Source organism: Pelodiscus sinensis, chromosome 7 (assembly GCF_049634645.1).
Source record: "Pelodiscus sinensis isolate JC-2024 chromosome 7, ASM4963464v1, whole genome shotgun sequence".
Classification (NCBI taxonomy): domain Eukaryota; kingdom Metazoa; phylum Chordata; order Testudines; family Trionychidae; genus Pelodiscus; species Pelodiscus sinensis.
In genome coordinates this window covers 74307623-74328395 of record NC_134717.1, presented here as the reverse complement: position 1 = coordinate 74328395, position 20773 = coordinate 74307623, and the positions used below count along the sequence as shown (strand labels likewise).

General features: G+C 38.8%; 1 protein-coding gene across 7 annotated transcripts in view; it reads right to left on the bottom strand.

Moving 5' to 3' along the window:
• The window catches only part of PARD3B (par-3 family cell polarity regulator beta), a 604960-nt gene that overhangs the window by 317643 nt on the left and 266544 nt on the right, over nucleotides 1-20773 (bottom strand). For all 7 annotated transcript variants that reach the window (XM_075934324.1, XM_075934322.1, XM_075934323.1 and 4 more), the window contains 5 exons: nucleotides 15608-15694; nucleotides 11071-11196; nucleotides 6704-7056; nucleotides 5202-5341; nucleotides 3560-3688 (listed from right to left, as the gene is read on the bottom strand). In XM_075934324.1, the coding sequence (XP_075790439.1) occupies nucleotides 3560-3688; nucleotides 5202-5341; nucleotides 6704-7056; nucleotides 11071-11196; nucleotides 15608-15694 (835 nt within the window). The remainder of the gene's footprint in view (nucleotides 1-3559; nucleotides 3689-5201; nucleotides 5342-6703; nucleotides 7057-11070; nucleotides 11197-15607; nucleotides 15695-20773) is intronic.

Below are 20773 nucleotides of genomic sequence, written 5' to 3'. Positions count from 1 at the left end.
CTGCACTGCTTAAACCCCACATGCACCTACAGAATGCACTAATCACAAGCCAGGCTGTAGAGTTTGAGGTAATCAAACAATTCAAGGTCATCCCCTGAGTTTTGTAACCAGCCCCTTATTCAGCTATTACACTGTTAACTGGCAGAAATGCCTAGTACCTTTTGAATAACTGGATACTATGTGGTTGGTCCAAATTCTACTTTCCTCATTTGCTTCAATAAGAAAATCTCATAAGAGCTTCAGTCTCTTTTTGAGTAATGACAGTAACATAGAGTGTGCGTTAGGCTTTATGTAATGTATAATGTGCACACAATGGAATTATAATTAGATAGGGTTAGTATAACTAAATTCCAATCCTCTGTTATCCAATACTATCCCCTTTGTACAACATCCCCTCACCTACACCAGCAGCAAGAGACAGCCGGGATAAAGGTTAACTGCTTTCAATATCTAATTGTAATACCTGATAGCAAATTATCAGCACAAGACCCGAATGGCAATAAACTCAGATGGTGCTCCTATGCAAGCTGATACTGCTCAAAGGTTCCTGAGACAAGCTTTCATAACAAGAGGCTTTGTTTTTACCCTCCCTATCATCTTACTTCAGTGGTGAGGCTCCACCTGGAGCCCATGTCTGCCTCCTTCCCTCTACTTCCTACTCCTTCCTCTCCCTCCCAGCACTTTCAGAGCACCACAAATCCACCGATTCATGCTCACCCTCCACCTCTCCATTTTATTGGAACTAGTGCTAAAGCCAGTATGTTTATTTAAACAGATAAGAACATAAACAAGATGAAATGGAATGAAAATAAAACATCCATCTTTTGTGCCATGCCCTGGAGACTGGGAAGGACTGTCACAGTCATGGGGGTCAGTTCCAAAGCTAAAGACTTTGCCATAGAAAGCTCTATCATGAGGACCCAGAGGTTTTGAACTATGCCTTTCAGAAGGGAGGTTGCCAAACCATATGGATTTTTTGAGATCACCAACAACAGCAGCTTGAACTAAACCCATATATTTAGAGCACGGCTCAAATGAAGAGGAGGTTTGCTGTAGAAGCATTTACACTACTGGTAAAAATGCCACCATGACAAACTTCTGGGTCAAATTCTACATGCAATACATAGGGTTTCAGCCTGTTCCTAAGATCATCCTTAGTAAATACTGGATTAGCCATCCCTCTACTTTTGTGCTAAAAACAAACATTCTAAGTCATTTTGTTTGTGTTTTCTTCTCTATTTAAAATGTGCTGTTGGTGGCAGAGAATTAATTCAATCTTAAAAATTTAAGACAACAACAAAAGGCACAATCAGCTAATTCTGATTTCTTTTAAAAATCTCTTCTGAGACTATTTTCAGATGCCATATGACTTCCATCATTAATCTGAACATCTGGTAGCTCAGCAGTTTTGGTAAACCATGTTTCTGTAGCAAGCTACCAAGCAGACATTACTGAAACTGAAAGGCTTCTAAATTTAGAAGGAGATGTTCTTTAAAAGTATTCAATACAGATTTCAGTTACTAAAATGTGTTATATGGTAGCTCAATGGGTTTACAAGGACTAGAGTAGGATCTAGAATTTCATTAGAAAGCAAGCATGGCTGATTGAAATAATAAATACTTTAAAAATTTCTGCAGCCTCTTTTACCTACGAGGGGTTGCTTTGATTTCCAGGATAACATGGCACACAACAGATAGAAGAAAACATGATGGTAGGTAGAAAAAACAGAAATGGAAATGGGTTTTTTTTTAAAAAAAGTATGGCACACTTTAAAACCCCCCATTCATTTCTTAAGCAATAGTATTTTCTAAGTTACAGAACAAAATTGTTTTTGATTAATCTTTATTATTTTTACAAAATTGGGAAGAAGGAGAGTGAGTTCTGATCGTAAATATAGTGGACAGGTTTGTACATTTATTTAGAAACTCTCTTTAATGCTCATACACACAGTAAATTTAGAACTCAGGATCTTTTTAAACAGAGTCTCGCCAAGGTCGGGATGGTTGGCAGCTCTGGGAATGATTAATTAGCAATGTTATCTCTTTAATTAACCTGGGATGGGTTTGACAGCATTCCGTCACTAATTTTTCCCCTGACATAATTGCTCAAGTAAAAAGGAAAATGAAAACAAAAATAGATTAGTGCAGCACACTGTATTTTGACTTTGGAACAGGCCGACATACTCAGGAAGCAGTAGCTAGCAGCTGCACAAAGACAGAGAGTCACATCACAGAAACTAACCTACTCCAGGGCTTCCGATAGGACTCCAGGCAACACAAATTCTTTGCTCAAGAAAGACTAGGTGATAACAAGGAAATAAGGAAAACTATGAGAAAACATACCAAAGAGGATTGCAGAAGGAGATTGTGCTAACAGGCAGTAAAGAAAAGTCAAGTCCTGACAAAAAGGGAGAAGGCAAGTCCTTCAAGTAAGAAAACAAGCCTATTTGTTTTCTTCAAAGAAAACAGAATGAGACAAAGGCAGGAAGTGCTGTCCTTCCTTTATCCGCAGAGCTCTCACTGAAAAGCCAAGTATATGCATCAGTCAAGATAAGGGGAAAGAGATGGCCTTCTCTGAGAGGAAACAAGTATGTATCAAAGTAACAGAGGGGTAGCCAGGTTGGTCTAACTGAAAAAAACCTTAAAAACAGCAAATAATCCTGTGGCACCTTAGAGACTAATATAAAATGTAGACGGTAACATGAGCTTTTGTGGGCACAACCCATGTGAAGAAGTGGGCTGTGCCCATGAAAACGCGTGATACCATCTACATTTTTTGTTAATCTCTAAGGTGCTGCAGGACTATTTACTGTTTTTTGAGTATGTATCAGATAGCCCTCTCCACATTAATGGACTCCTCCTATGTATATAAGAATACAGTTTCACATTTAAGGTTTTCCAAAGCACGGTAAAAATCCCTGCTTTCACAGTACTAGTACATTGGCTGAGTAAATGAATGGGAAATCTGTTAAAACACTTTTAGCTTGCACATACTATAAAATTTTCTATGAAATCAAAGAACGTTTGCCAAAAACACAAGATTCTCCCCTTGTATTCCTGAGCACTATTATGGAATTTTCCCTTCACCTCACATAGCTACCACAGCTTAAGAGATGCCCAGTACCGCACAACAGCACGTTTTAGAGGCACCATCAACGTGGTGTAAGGAAGCTTCGGAGCCTGTCTGCAACCAGTGTCATTAATCCATTACTTTCACAAGCAATGAAATTCACCATACACACTCAAATTTAAAACAAAACCCTAAGCCTTTAAAAAAAAAAAGTCCTTTATTTTCAGGCATGCTCAATGTCATAATTCCATAATTCATTTACAGTATTCCCTTGTGAATTATACCTATGAAGTCACTTCTGGGATGAAAATCAAATATCAAAGAACTGTATTAAATAATGGGCAAAATTAAATATAAATACTTTCCCAAGGCAACCTTTAAATAATTACCCTTCACTGGCTTCTCATCCAGTGACAGCTTCCTTGTTTTTCTTAGGTCAATTTCTAAACACAGGACTAGTCTGATTCCGCATAACAGAAAAAAATATTACCAGTTCTCGAGGCAGAAAGGCTTCTTCCTGCCGCGCCACAACCAGAGAGACAGTCTCCCCTTGCTTAGTGCTTCTCAGCATAGCCACTAGTTCTTCTTGGGTCCTGCCAGTGACATCTTTGCCATTCACCTAATGGATATAATTAGGAGGGGGAAAACCAAACAAACGACAAATCTTACTAACAAGCACAGTGTTTGATTTTCTAACCTGGGAGAGGTGTGGGTCAGTGGTCTGAGCTCCAAGGAATGTTGAGTTTTAAGGCTTGTCTAGATGGTGCTGAGGCATAGATACGGGACTGTGAGTTGCAGCACACACAGAGAGGTGCTGAACACTGACTGCCCCCTGACTAGCAGGAGCTACAAAGTATCTAGCTTGCATTGCAAGACTCTGCTGGCAGTTGATGTTACTGCAAATCAGATACCTGTTCATTCACCTGGCAGAGTTTACACGGGCAGTTCTACACCAGCACTTCAATACGTGCTGGAATTCGCACCCCCTTAATGTGTGCTGGAGTGCCATGCACACAAAGCCCTTAATTTGCTTGCCACAGAGACTTTCCTCTCAGGCCCTGCACAAATCACTTATCCTCTTTGCTATTTTTCACCATCTATTAATGGGGTTTATAATACCTACCTGACTGAGCTTTGTGAAGGTTATTCAGTTCGTAAAAGCACTTTACAATAGCCAAGTCAGGGGTGGCCAACCTAAGCCGGATCAGAAGCCAGAATTTACCAATGCAAATTGCAAAAGAGCAACAGCAATATGTCACCAGCCCTGATCATCTCCCCACCACCATTCACAGCACATCCTGCCCATTGGCAGCCACACCAGTCAGTGTCGCCTCCTCCTTTTCCTCCTGCCCACTGTGATCAGCTCCTTCTCAGTGGGAGACACTGGAGGGGGGAAGCATGGGTGTGGCTCAGTGGAGAGGGTAGGATCCTAGGGGGAAAGTGTGGAGGGGGACAGCACGCAGGGCAGAGCTGGGGGTTGAACAGTGAAACCCTCTGGCCCAGTGGAAAGTTGGCACCTGTAGCTCCAGCCCTGGATTTGGTACTATGTAAGGAGCCACATATTAACTTCTGAAGAGCCGCATGCGGCTCTGGAGCTACAGGTTGGCGACCCCTGAGCTAAATATTAATATTGTTTACATCAGAACTCTGAGAGTAGCATGTAAAAATAGTCTCAGGTTATGAGTTCATAAGTCATACAAGTATGAACATTTAAAAGACAGAAAACACAAGGGATTTTAAATGTGCACTGGAAAAAAACATTCAGGGTGAACACACAGATTCTTGGATATTATTTCAGAGACCTGCTTTTTAAAAAAATGATACATCTACTTTCAATATCAGGCAGCCATTTCATCAGCTCTCTCATCTGAATGCCTTGCAAGACGTTTTTCACATGCCCCTGATTCTGAACTGTATTAGTGCACTTAAGTCAAGAAGCAGTATGAAGGCACCGTGCTTATAAAAAAACACCAACAACCTACAATATGGGTGAATATGGGTTTGTATTAAAACATGTCATGCTATCTTAGTTACAGTAAATACAAATATATAGAAAATATATATATTTTTAAAGTCAATAAACTTAGTGGTTAGAAGGAAGAGGTTGTTATGGTACTCCCAGTTCTGCTAACCTCAAGTATTCTGTCTCCTGATTGCAAACGACCATCTTTGACTGCTGCCCCTTTTGGCAAAATATTCTTCACAAAAATAGGACCAGGGCCATGTACTGAAGAGTCTCTGGTAACCACAGTGAAACCAAGTCCTTCTGGACCTAGAGTGCAGACAGAGAAGAGTCAATGTAAAATTCAACAAAAAATTATATTAAAATGAAAGGAACAGCTACATTTAAAAATACAAGTATCAAGAGCAATCATTTAGCAAATAAGCGAGTAAGCTTTTAACAAAAGCTTCTTCTTTAACGAAAGCCATTGTGCATGACTGCATGGAAGAGCATTATGCCACAATCAGAAGAGACCAGTTCACACCTTGTTGTTAATAGGCATGAATTAAAATATTTCTGAATTACCCGTGTTCCAATCAGAAACTAAATGGGGGGGGGAGGGGGAGGCTCACTAAATACCTCTTTCCCAGGAAGTTTTGAGACTGCTTTAGATATAAATCCTTTAGAGTAACATCATCCCATAAAATATTTTGCACATCATGGTGTAAAGCAAACAGAATTATAGTAAAAATATTAGGCAAATCAGCACAAACATAGGAAAGGACATCATATTGTGTGCCTGTAGTCAATGGCATGACTGGATGACACCAAGCTGGGAGAGGTTGCAAGTGCATTGTAAAATAAAATTATAATTCAAAATTATCTGGACAAACTAGAGAAATGGCCTGAGGTAAATAGGTGATCATAATGGTCCCTTCAGATGTCAAAATCCATGAATTACAGTGCCTGAAAGCTCTACTTCAATTCATCTGTGGAGCTGCACTACACATTTTCAAAATTTCATTCCTGCATTCCACATATTTGCTCTGCTTTATTGTGTTTTTAATCTATACTCCTGACACCCTCTACATAGCTTCTTCTTCACTTCAGATTAAGTGCAAAGCCATGGAAATGTTGTATTTGTTTTTCCTGTTTGGCTCATTTTTCTTAAATCAGGCTACATCTATATTTAGACAGAGATCAATGTTGTGGCAGTCGATTTTCCAGCATTTGATTTAGTGAGTCGAGTGAAGACCCACCAATCAAATGCGGAGGGCACCCCCGTCGATGCTGGTACTCCTTGTTGATCTCCTGCTGTGGAGATCACAACAAAGTTTGAATTAAGGTACACTGACTCTAGCTACGCAATTAACGTAGCTGGAGATATGTATCTTAATTTGAACTTCCACATAAGTATAGATGTGGCCTGAGGAATGAAGTGGCATCACCATACATGAACTTCCTACCCCAACACTGTCAGACCAGCATGTAAAAACAAAATAGGGCAGGAAAAACTTGGCAAGAGTTCCTACTGACATGTTCGGAACATTGTGTTTATATTTTACTAATATAAAATATAGCTGTTGAAATATTATGCTGTTTCCATGTTACTAGTTCAGTTAAAAATTAGGGTATCAATACAGAGAACATGTAATTGTTATAGTATATCACTGCTCATTGTTGAACCTTTACCTTTCTTAAGATCTATCTTTATTCTCTTTGCATTTTTCTTGTTGCCGAAGCCCATTAGAGGAGACAGTGATGGCGAAGATGGCTTCTTACCCAACCTTGGGAGATTGGGACTCTTAGTATGTTGTAACGTTGAGTGCAGATCTGTCTCCAGGCCATTCATTCCAGACAGGTCTCTTTTCACAGTTGGTTTTGTAATAACAGGAGGCGGAACCTTTGTTTTTGGAACTCCATCATTATCAAGCAAACAAAGGGGAGCAATGACAGACTTTTCATATAGCTCACGATTATATGGAGGAACCACTTCTAAGAAGACACTTGGAGATTTCATTGCCTGACGGAAGATATCCTGAGCCCTTTAAATAGAGGCATGAAAACAGATACATCAAAACCAGAAAATCTGAGTACTGTGCTGTTTGGGGTTCAGTGCAGACTAGTAAGGGGATGAATCACAGCCTGCCACAAACCTGAATGCTTTACAATGCTTTTCTGCTGGTGTTTCCAGCCTAGGCCACTCACAGGCAGCTACCAGCATGCGAATCACATCCTGGTTCAGCAGCTCTGACCCTAGCTACTGTCCACAGCCCGACAACAGCTTCCACCAGCCTTGGTTACTACTTACAGGTTGAACCCAACACAGAAGTCTAAAAAAGGTACATGTTTTGTTTTAGATGTTTGCCCTTATCAGTCTTCTTTCTAACCAAAGTTGACTTTTCCCTCAGGTAGGACCTTCCACAGAAGACAAGGTGCTGTCTTCCCATGTCTTCTTAGGCGTCTCAGCTATATTCAGATTCCAGATACTTCAACCCCTCCATAGCTAAAGGACCCATAATTCGCAGTTTGCAAGAACTCTGGCCTCCCGAGTCTGTCTAATGAGGAACGACAAATATGTCTTCTATTTTTGATTACATATTATTTGACCTCATGCTGTGCTTCTGTTTTTAGGGAATTCCCACCCCCCCTCCATGTTAACAAGGCTTTCATGTTGTGATTCTGCCACACACAACATATACAGGAGACAGGTAAATAACTGTCTTCTCTCCTGTCTTAGGAGGAATCTCTCCCCCTATTTGGCCACAGAATTTAAAGCATAATGACATTAAGTATTCTTATTTCCTCACACAGTGTTAATTCATGCATTTCACAATGATATTAACCACCAGTGTGTCACTGAAGAAAAGACCTCACTCTGTACACTTTTATAACAGCATTGTATAAATCAGTTGATTAAGCTGCTTGTCACTTCAGGTACGTCTAGACTACAGGCTTTTGTCGACAGAAGGTTTGTTGACAGATACTGTTGACAAAGCTTCTGTTGACAAAGAGCGTCTAGACTACATCCAGTTCTGTCGACAAAGCAAGCCGCTTTTTTGACATGACAGTTGTGACGGCGCGTTGGGGTCCCCCGTCTCCTGCACCACGAAATGGCACGAACAGACTCCACCAGCCAGTAGAATGGAGGTAGTTTATTGCTTCTCCAGGATATAGCACAGCACAGATGTAATCTGGTTACGGGAACTGGGGCTAAGAGGCCTCAGTGCCCCCCTTGAAATGCGGGAGTCCCAGCTCCCTCCCCAGCTCCTTCTCCCCTGCTTTCCAGACAGGAACTAACTCACTCTCCTCCAGCTCTGCCCTCAGCCAGGGCAGCATCCATCTTCCTTTGTTTCTCCCCATGGGGGGTGGCTGGTCAGACCAGTTTGGAGCCACCTTTGCATAATGACTCCCCCCTTCCCTGCTGGGTCTTGCTACAGACAGCAGAGGTCGCCACAGCCCTAGCAAGGTACCCCCACTACGTCACAACAGTGTAGACGCAAAGGACAGTGTAGATGCAATAATGCCTTCTCTCAACAGAACTCTGTCGACAAAAGGCGTTATTCCTCGTAGAATGAAGTTTACAGCCGTCGACAAAACTGCTACATTCTGTCGACGTTATGGCGACAGAACTCAGCCGCAGTGTAGACCCAAGTATAGTTTTGTAGACAAGTAGGAATAAGAGATCCTCCAGAAAAGGGCTTTATTCCGGAGGATCGCGCCAGTCTAGATGCTTTTTTCCAGCTTTTCCCCAAGCCGGAAAAAAAGCGGTGGACATGTTTATTTAAATCCCGTGGGGGGTATTTAAATCCCCCGCGGATTTCCCTATTCTGACTTACCTGCTTTGCATGACTTTTCCGGAATTAGGGGCCAGTCTAGACGTAGCCAGAGTGTGTACTTTCTATGCCACTCCCTAAAACCACTCAAAGATTTGAAGAGCACTAGATCCCTATGGGAGCCCACTTTATATGCCCTTTCAGCTAGATAGTGAACCACTGACAACTAATCTTTGGAAATGGTTTTCCAACCAGTTATACACCCACCTTATAGTAATTCTACCTAGGTTGTATGTCCCTAGAAGGTTATGAGAGACAGATTAAAAAGACTTACTAACATCAAGAGATACAACATCTACCACTCCCCCCTCTACAAGGCTTGTTACCTTTTCAAAGAAAACTATTAGGTAGATTTGATAGAATTTGTTCTTGACAAATCCATGCTGTCAGTTTATATAAACAGAGAAGATAATGTGACAACTGATTACATTATTTGCTCCTTTATCTCTTTCGTGGCACTGAACTTGAACTGACTGGTCTGTAATTCCCTGGCTTGTCCTCATTCCCCTTTTTATAGATTGGCGAATATAATACCACTTTCCAATCCTCTGAAATTTCACCCATCTTCCATGAATTTTAGAAGATAAAAACTAATGGCTCAGATATGTCCTCAGTCAATTCCTTGAATATTCTAGGCTGTAATTCATCAGGCCCTGGTGACTTGAAGACACCTATCTTGTATTTTTAAGTTTGTTCTTTCCTTATTTTAGTCTCGGATACTACCTCATTGTCATCCATTAAGATAGATACCCAATCGCTACTAAACTTTTTGGTTAAAACTGAAACAAAAATGCCATTTAGCACAGACTAAAAATAATGGTGAGAACACAAGTAAATCTGAGGAAAACCTACAAGTACTACCAGAGTGCAAAATGACTGTCAGGATATTTTTTTAAAATGTAATGGGCAGAAAAAATCAAATTATTGGAGCCCCCAAATGCATACTTAAAGAAATAACAAAACTCAACAAAAAAAAGAGGGGCTAAAGTCTCTATCACACAGCAAAATAGAATTGAATCTATTAACACTAATCGAAAAAGGAAATTCACAGTAGAAATGTAGAAAACCATTACGAACCCAGAAGTATAACAAATTGTCTTCTAGGGTTCAAGCTGAGGAAGAAGCAACCTTTCAGGGCAGTATTCAAAAACTTCAAATTGGGAAAAGAAAATGTAATCACCAACACCTTTTCTAGATATTAAAGGACCCTTTGCAATCAACAGCAGGACCTATGACCTTACCACTAAAACAGCCAAATTCTTAACTTTCAATATCAGAAGTGATTGGAATAAGCAGTTTTAAAGCCCTGTCATCTGACAAAGGCATCAAATTTTGCACCCCTGATTCATTGCAGGTGATGGGGCCAGGTAGTAAAGACAATTATCATACTCTTGTAGGTTACATGGTGTCAGAAGGAAATTAAATATTTGGCAAAAACTGAGCAAGTGAAGCCTCCTGAGTCTCTCAGTTTCAAAGGGAAACTGTCAGAACTAGCATTGACTCCAGTGCTTCCAAGTATTGCAGAAAGCAAGAGCATTACAGAGAAAATAGAGGGTGACATTCTCCACACTGTTACAGGCTGAAAGGCATTCATAGTCTACAGGATGTTCAGGAGGAGGCAGAAAGGAGACTATTTCTACACAGTTAGAATACTAGAAATATCTTAAAAATGGAAGGAAACTAAAGATGAAAAAAATGAAATGGGGGTGAAGGCACTGATGCTTTAAAAAGTTATGCAAGCTACATCTTCAGCGTGGAATGGCTAAACAAATACTAAGAGGTGATAATTTAACAGCTTATAACTTTATAAAATGTAAATGCAAAGGAATGAGAGAATTTATTTAGGATCTTCCAAAGACACAGATAAGGAGTAATGAAATGCAATAGCACTGATGAAAGGAACAATTTTTAACACTGAACAGTAACTTCTCAACTGAGGTAGTATTCTATTGTTCAAATTCATTAAAACTGGAGTGGACAAAGCAATTTAGAACACACGGTAGGATTTTCCCAATATTATAATTTCTATTATTTGAGTCTATGATGGGAACTATACATTACTGCATTTGGAAGTTTCATGAATGAGAATTATGATGCTTTAGTTATATACATATTTTATGGTACTTTACTTGAAACACGCTACATTAATCACCTCAATAAATACAGCATTATATAAAATTCTTGTGATTAACAGAATCAATTAAGTAATTAAGTAGCACTCACTGTGCAAAGGTTTTATCTGTGAGGTCCACATTGTTAATTTTCACAATACACTCATTTTCATGGAAAAGATCATCACGTCTAGACCTGCTGTTCTCCTCAATACCACGGATAAATAGTCCTAGAATCCTAAAAAGCAATAATAAAGCTGATGATTATTATGCATTAGATTTGTATACAAGACATTTACAATAATTACAAATAGATATTGGTCTCTATTGAGGAAGGAACAAATTTCTTCTTGTGGTCTATTAATCACACCATACTAAGTCATTAGTCTAAAGGAGAGATTCCAAATTCTATTTTCCATCAATGAACAAGGACTCCAAAAAGAATATGAAACCAGCCAGCATAATTTTAGTCTGCTGACACTATCGGTAACCCTTCCTAACACTTCAGAAAATGCCAACTGCATTAACCAAGCGTTGGAGAAATGGAGGGAAAACCAGCCCCATTCTTCCAGACAAATGTTAGGTTAGAAATAAGATGGAATCATAACACGGAAAAGGTTAAATTTAAGTGCAAAACAGTAGTTCTAATTATACTAGAAGAAAAATACAGAGGAAGGAATTGGAAGCCTATTTCCAATGAGGGAAGGACAACATATGCAAGAAATCATCTCTTTCCAGCCATGTCCAAAGAAACAGAAATTAGACTAATCTTCCTGTATTAAAGCCTAGGATTCCCTGAAGCTCTGCAAAGCACAGTTAAGAGGCAGCATGCATTTGATACTAAAATTCTGAAAAGTCGTCACCAGGAGATCTGCGTCATATACCTATGGACTTCTTGAACATTGTTTGTCAGATCAATTAAATTCCTACTGACCCACAGTTTCCTCACATGACAAATGAGATCAATATTGTGAGGTTTACTATATTAGTAGCTGCACAGTGCTTTCAGAAGCTCAAATAGAAAGTGTCGTGAAAGTACAAAGTAAATGACATAAAAAAGAATCAGACTTCTGTCTTTGATAGGCTGATGTCCTTCTCATAGCATGCTAAGCACAAATCAGCAAACTGGAAAGACTTCAAGTGAAAAAAACCTGTATTTTTCTGAGAGTGGGGTCTCACCGAGTAGTCAAACATTCCATATAACAGAATACTTTGTGCATACGCAGACCCCTTATAATCCTGTTTTTATACATTAACTCTCAAAAGCCATCTATGCACCAAATAGATGACATTTGGGATATGTCTGCACTGCAATGTAAGCACAGGTTCAAACCTATGCACCACTCGCTCCCACATCCATAATCATGCTAACCCATAGCTAGGATCATAGGTCTCCCCCTACCTCCCCTTCAACGTAGATATTCAAGAACTGGGTTCTTTAACCCACGATATACTGACTCAGGTTCCATTAATCCTAGACATAGCCCTAGAAACTCTTTCCCTTGCTTTTACTCAGTAAAGCATCAAGATATAATTTTGATGTTCCTTTATACCATTACTATTCATCTCATTATTTAAATTTATCATGTAACAGAATGGCCAAATATATACGTTTTGCTTAACTACAAACATATATTTTTTAAAAGCATGCATCTTCCACTCATGAACATTAGTGGAATTTTGCATTGTAACAAATGTGTCATGTACAGGATCCCCCTACAGTACTGTACTGTGATAAAGAAAGCTTTTTATTTTGAGGAGTAAGGGAAAGTTGCTATGAATAGCAATAGAAAGAGCCAATTACCTGCAGCCAAGGAGCTAAATGTTAAAATTTAATTTAAAATAATTACATTAAGATTCAATCTAGTAAAAATATGGAAATTAAAGAAATTGAAAACTAAATCTGTTACTATGATCTTAACTAATCCCACTGTGCCAAAACACTATAGCCACATAGTACTGTAAGATCACCAACCAGCCTGATATTCCCCATACGAGTTGAAGTATCTGAACACACGGGCTGAGTTAAATATGCTATGACAGTCTAACTTCATTACTTCAATTGCATGGAGACTCAACTTCAACTTTACTTTAATGTGATTTTTTAATTTAATTTCCTTCTTTTATGGTAAGTCTAAGTGCAAAAAAAAAAAAAAAATTTCAACTAGTTGTTGTTAACTGGTCCATAAAGCCTAAGTGCCAACCATGTGGCTCAAACTCATTCTGAAAATAAAACCAAATAAAACAGGATTGCAATGAAGATGCCTAAATGTTATTCACCGAAGATGAATACATGTATTAGTCTAATATTGGCGAGCCAAAAGACACGCCAGGCCTCTGGGCAAAAGGAGGTGAGGGGTAGCTCTGCGCTCCCAGAAGGGGTGGCGCTGGGGCAGCTACCCATACCGTGTCTTTCTCCCCCAGTGGCAATTTAAATAGTTTGGGGCTTCAGCAGCTGCCACAGCAAATGGCAGCCATGGGCCCCTTTGAATTGCCAGGCCCCAAGAAAGTTGCCCCCTTTTACCTCCCTCCGTCGGCAGGCCTGGTGTAATAGCAATACTATTCCTTAGCAAATACCAGTCAACGTGGATGTCCAACATGACTGATAAAATGCGGTCTTTCATTAACAGAAACAAAATGGCTTCTTTTGCTTTCTTGTGTTTTGATGACTTATGAAATGTATATGCTAGTCTCTGTGGGTATGTCTACACTAGCCTCCTAGTTTGAACTAGGGAGGCTAATATAGGCAATTGAAATTGCAAATGAAGCCCGGGATTTAAATATCCTGGGCTTTATTTGCATGTTCCCGTCCGGTTGCCATTTTGAAATTCCACTAGCCCGAAGTAACTGCTACATGCGGCAGTGAAATGGTAATTCGAACTAAGTCCTTAGTTCAAATTAACTGTTACTCCTCCTGGAATGAGGTGTAACAGTTAATTCGAACTAAGGACTTAGTTCGAATTACCGTTTCACTGCCGCGTGTAATAGTTACTTCGGGCTAGTGGAATTTCAAAATGGCGACCAGAAAGGAACATGCAAATAAAGCCTGGGATATTTAAATCCAGGGCTTCATTTGTAATTTCGAATGCCTACATTAGCCTCCCTAGATCGAACTAGGGGGCTAGTGTAGACATACATTGTTAGATTAGGTAACAGGAGTAAGTGGTTAAAACATTCTGGTATTTTACGAAGATTCCAGTACAATTCTGCCAACTGTCATTAGAATTTCTCAAGACAACTAGGTAAACAATCAGCCTGTCTGTCAAAAAATAGCTTGCTGTAAGCTATGCTCCACAGCATTTGTAAACAGGAATATTAACATGCACACAAAGTAGGCCAAGGAGCTCTGCTGGTAATTCAGTGAATTCTTTTAAAGATGAGCCCTTACAGTTAGAATTCAGCATCACAATAACAATACTGATGATACTGTGCAGTTTTATGGTGCCTTCCACTTGAGGATCTCAAAATACTTTAGAAGAATTAGCAAATTAAGCCTCACTATGCCCCCTAATAAGGAAGTATTACCTATATGTTAGAGATGGAGAAACAGAGTGGCTTTCCCAAGGTAAAACAGGAAGCCTTTGACAGAGCCCATGACAGAACTCAAAACTCCTAACTTTCAATCTTTCCTCCTGAAATAAGGTAATGACATTTTTTTCAAGCAGCAGATGGCCAGCCTGCTTTTCAATTTGGCAACTAAAATATGCCAGTCTATCTAAACTCTTAAATCCTGCTGTGAAAATATTCACAAATAGATTATCTTAAAAGGAAAATACAATTTGTCCTCCTCACTTCTGAAAATCAATAACTTAAGAAACATTTCTCTTTATGGTTAGATTGTGACCTTTTTAAAGTTTGTAATTACAACTGGCCTAATACAAGAAGCAGACATTTTATAAAGCAATGCCATTTATGACACTAGCAATTTTCCATCCCTGTCACAGGGCTCTCATTCTGCCAGCACTACAAATTAGCTCTTTGGCAGAAACCTCCTATGTCAAATTTCAGTTTAGAGAAAAAAATTATATCTGAGTTACATAACTTGGAAAATAGAGAGTTATAATGAAAATGCTGACATGTTCTCAACTACAGTACATCAATATGAACTTACCTCTATGGTAGTCTTTTGTGATTTTAATAAACTATGTTAAATTCTTTAAAATTAAAATAATCTTACCATGCAAAAGGAAAGTTTGTGGTTTGTACCTGCTGAGAACTTAACTTGAAAGGTGACTTGCTTGAAGGAGTAAATGACTAGAAAGTCATTTTGACTTTTTAATGTCTGGTCTGCTATTTAGCAACAAGGGTTCAGGGATACAAATTCAATTGGACAACAAAACTCTCTCAGGAAGTACAATAATCTTAACAAGAGACCATTTTACTATGTTTTCATTCAGAAAAATAAATTCAGAGACCCTTGAAAGTGCAAATATAATGAACATGTAACAAAAACGGATTTTGTTCTTGGAAAATACACACAGAATAACAGATGTCAGCGAAGGAAGAGAGTATATTGGGCTTGGTTATTGGCTATTAAAATAGTTTTAGCTCCCCTTCATGCTTTCACAGTAGATATATATCAAGAGAAATAAACACAGCTGACATCTTTTTCATTAACATGCTTCTCTAAAATATGGAAAATATCTTACCTTCCACTCAGAGATGAAAAGAAGGGTACTACATGTATTCCCAGAGGTCCACCTTCCCCAGAAATCTCTACTGTTCTTGTCATACAACTAAGAAAGAGGGAAGAAAAACACAAATGAAGCTGTACTAAGGAATGTATAGAAAAAACATGTTAAGGCAGACAAGAAATGCAGTCAAGGGAATTTAAGTGCAGAACTCAACATAAGATGTTGAAGCTGGAAATGGTTGACTTAACATCTTTGACTTTGTAGGTGAGAATTTATATGTTTTGAATGAGAAATGAAGTAGTTATTAGTAATGCCCATAGACATTAGTAGTCATTTACCTAAGAGCTTGTCTATAGAAAATAGACGAGAGCAGCTATTGCAGAATGAGCTATAGCTCCCCATGTGACCACTCTATTCTGAAATAAAAGTTGTTTTATTGAAGAGTAATTGTTGTTCCAGAAGAAAGTGACTTATTCCATAATAGAATATCCACAAAGGGAACCATTCCGGAATAGCTTTGACCAAAATAGCTATTTCAATCAATTTCCCTATGCAGACAATCCCTAAATATGCATACAATATGTTAAGGACATTTAATCAAACCAATATGAAAAACAGCCAACATGTAATTCCAACAAAGTAAGCCACACATTGGGCCCTCAATTACATGCATGCAACCCTGCTGATCAAAAAAGGCAGAATTTGAGCATCTCAAGACAACAATTTGGCCCACTTTAATGGGAAATAATTCCTTTAAGAAAATCTTTGAGATCACCTATGGTGGCTCAAACGTGGAATATATTTCCTTCCTGCTAGTTGCTGGAGACCACACTAATATTTGTTGCCTCTCAATAGTTCAATGAGGGTCACATGAAACCCTCATGCAGATTTTTTTTAAACACATGGCTTCTCAATAGGTATTAATGTAAACTATGCATCAGAAGTTGCTAATATGTAGAAAGAGGCTTTCTTTCTCTCTTTCTTTTTCTCTTTCAAAGTTGGATTGACATAAAAACTCAAGAACAATAATCAAGTTGAAAAATGTTTCCACTCTCTTTGCCCAAATCCCTATGCCATCTCAAGTGCTGGAACCGTCAAAACAGTGCTGAAAAAAACACAAGGGAAGGTTCACCTTCTAACAAAAGTCTGGTGAATGTTTCTTCAACCTTAAACAGATGCAAATTTAATCAAACTACATTAACCAATGGATGTCACCTCCTGTTTAGGGAAAGTGAGACGCTAAACCAGGGGGATCACTTCACATATTGCTAAAAGTGAGTCATCTACCTTCTTTGGCCAGGAAGAGGACACTGATTGCAATTGAGCATTGACAGATTTAGGTATTTTTTTCCCCTAATGAAGTACATTTCCTGGTTAAGATACTTTATTCGATTGAATAACGATGACTTGGAAGCAACTTGTCTTAGGAATCAGATGGGAGATGGACAGCTTATATATTAATGTCATTATTCTGCAAACACTTATGCTTAACAGTTATTCATGTGCTGAGTATTTGCAATATTGAGACCTCAGACAGGAAGAACACATTTCCTATATGCACTAGGAGAAAAAAAAATACTTTAAACCTTTTTCTTCAAACCAAAAAAAATGATCACAATGCCTCATCTCATCTAAATCAAATTTTACCCCAAGATATTTTGGTTAAGAAAATGTTAAAAAAGAGGAGATATCACCCTATAGAACAACATTTGAAAACTCTTCTGTGGGAGAGTAAAAATATTTCTTTATAGGAAAGTAGAGAGCAGTAGTTACAGATTTTGCTGAAATAGTTTTTGGAGCTGATGATCATGTGAATGCAGAGCCAGCCCACATCATTTTGGCACCTGAGGTGGGGAGCTCAAATGACTCCCCCATGCCCTCTCGCTTGGGCCAAAACTTTGAAAGGTCTCAGTTCTCTGGGTCTTAGTAACTCCTCTCCTCCCCGCCCCACAGTCTGGCACCTGAGGCAGCTGCCTCAGTTCGCCTCACGGTAAGGCCAGCCCTGCATGAATGAGCTCCAAATTTTAGTCCTCATATTAATAAATTCCACAGGCACAGTTATGTATAGATAGTAGACGCATGGGTTCACACCACTTACAAGCTCTGCTGACAATGTGCTCACAGGCCTTATAATTTCTAGATAGCTGAAATTTAAAAATTCAGAGGAAAAAAAAGTTTCCCCACAGCCAAAAATCCAGGAGTGGGGCCCACAGGGAGAGCTCTTTATAGATTCTGCACCACCCACTGTACATACACAAAAAAGGTGAAGGCTCTAAAAATGGGTAAGCAAGACCTACCATCTCAGTGGAGCCAGGAGGAACAGACCCTCACAAAATACTTGTGATGTTTGCCTTAACTATGTTTTAAACCCATCTTACACGTCCTGAGCATTTTAATATGTTTACAATTGAAAGAGCAGGTCTGACCCAGTATGTCAAAATAGTAATACTCTGTGTGTGCCTTCCAGCAACAAATGGGAGCTTTGGAGCATTTAGTCCCCACACAAACGATATATAGAATGTGCATCTGTGTGTTGCTTTTCTAGGTTCCATAGCACCAATTAGGTCTATTACCAAGACTGTCCTTATCAGACTTTCAACATAATGGATACACAAATATCCAGATAAATTCTCTTAAGATTCAAAACAAACCTTTTAAGATATTTATTGGAATAAACTTTGATAGGCTTTCAAGGTTTGTCCCTCATTATTAAAATCATATTTAAGATAATTTAAGTATGTCTGTGTCTCTCTCTAAAGCTATTGTGCTAAAACTACTACAGCGGTCTACATTAAAAAAAAAAAAGAATATCTGCCCTATGTTACCATAGTTGGTAGCCGAGCTCACAGTCTGACATATCATGGACAAAAGGTGCTATTAGAATTTAATGTTTAAATTCTTCACTTCTCTATGTTTATTGATTTCTCTCAGATCCTTCACAGTCCATCATATTGACCATAATGGACGTATATACACATTGTTAAAATGTTGATCAGTATTGTTTAATAAAAATGCAGTTACATGCATGCCTGGTAGTTCATCTGAAACACAACAGGCAAACTTTTCAAAGTTGAGGGCCTAATGTTAGGTGCCTAAGTATGTAATCTGATCTTCAGAGATGCTGTGCACCAACAGTGCTTTTATAGTCAAATACCTGAAGCTTTTTGTTTTCCAAAATACTGTATTAAGAATTAATGTTTTGTGAAATTTAAAATGGGAAAATAAATCTGATGTGTTCCTAAGCTAAGGCATTCTACATAAGTTTTTCAGAAAAGCACAGACATCTGACCTGGACTGTCCATAGGATTTGTTCAGACACAACCAATGAATTAAAGCCTGTTCTTTTTGACCTTCATAAAGGTAATTCGAAGATCCACGCATTGGTGGAATTCCCTTTCTTCTGGGGAATATGACAGACTGGATCCTGTTTGCCTCAGGGCCAAACTGAATAACTAAGATAAAAGGTCAAATATCCACCATACTTTACTTATTTCTTCAGCTCAAGTACAGTTACAGCCCTGTCTAGCCTGTGTGCCAAGTAATTCTTGGCACAGGTCGAACTTGGGGAGGCAGCATTTTTGGGGTTGATAACTATAAATTTAAAGGAAATTTGTAAGAGGAAAAAAATGCAGATTATGAAACTGCTGCCTCTGGAACTGACTGCTCCAGGGCAAGCAGGAATGTATTGGTGCAATCCTGAGCACATCTTGTGAAGTCTACACTGACCATCAATAGATGAGAAGCAAAAGAAACATTTGCTCCCAAATACAGGGAGATTAAATGTATTTACTTGAACTGTGCTTTTAATCCCGTTTGTGTTACACAAGTATATGCAGCCGTATCAACTGCTGCAAGCATTGCACAAGGGAAAACATCCACAAGGAGAAAGCATCCACAAACACAGGCTGTGCTGTTTGCTTGGTGAGTGAAGGGTTGTGCTTTTTCAGGGGGCAAAAATGCTCTTTGCCCAATTACTAATGGGAATTTCAGAGGGAATGTGAATGAGCCAATATTTTATTTATATATTATACTAATGCATTTGCACATGCAATTCAATTTCTACACCAAACCTGGATTTTTTAAAAGCTTCCAGCTGACACTCACTGGGTGTCAGAGTTAACTGCACCCAGGATGTTGGGCTCTGCTTCTGGGCCAGGCAGTCAGTTAAACGTAGTCAGAAGACAAAATGACTTTTTCTTTAAAAAACAAAATAAAACAGAGATGGTTAGAATCAGTCCAAAATTACCTAAGACTCAAAAGGAGAGTCTTTAGGTGAATGATTGCTGTGGAAGACTAAGGGAAAGATCTTAACAGGAAAAGGTAGTAGAAGATGCTTTTTTAATGAGACGAATAAGGCAGCTGAACATTCAGAGGATGGTGGGAGGCGTTCCAGACAGAGACAGGACTACAGACTCTCTCCTCTGAGAGGACAGCAATGCTCCAGTCAACTCACCCTACATTTGAAAGGATTTAAAAAACCTCCAAAATCAATTTTAGAAAGAACCTCCTCCTTCCCCACCTCATGTATGTACCTAAAATGTATTTATCTAGCAGAGACTCAAAATACTGAGCACCAAAAATAAAATTCTTTCCACTAATAACCTGTTTTTTGCTTTATTCACATTAGATCAACAGTCTATAGATGCAAGAAAGAAATCATACAGCTTCCAGGCACTGGGTTTTTACAGTACATTCCACCTCTGCTTTCCAGGCTGTCAGGATACAAGAAGACAAAGAACAAAAGCAAAGTGAACAGAGGAGGAGAAGGAAGGTGTTACAGATATGCTTTATTTATATATTCACTGTGGTTAAATCAAGTGGGTCAAGGAACTGTGACCCTTGCTTCTGATAAAAAGAAATGGAAGGCAAGAGGGAACAAGTGTAATTAAACACTTAATGAATTATCCATGCATGAAATATTCTCTGAATTCCAAATGCAATATTAATAAACTCAATATCTACTTTCAAATGGATGAGGTTTATTCTTTGTTAACAGGATTATTTTTACTATGGAAAAAACTTCTTAAAACAAGGTCTGCAAAAAAACCACTTCTCTTTCCACATGATGTGCCAAGGGGTGGAATGTCAGGGCTGGTGATAAATTCCTCTGGAAATACTGTAGAGTTAAGTGTTCCTACTACTAGCTATAAACCCTTGCACTCAAGTAGATCCAGACAGAAA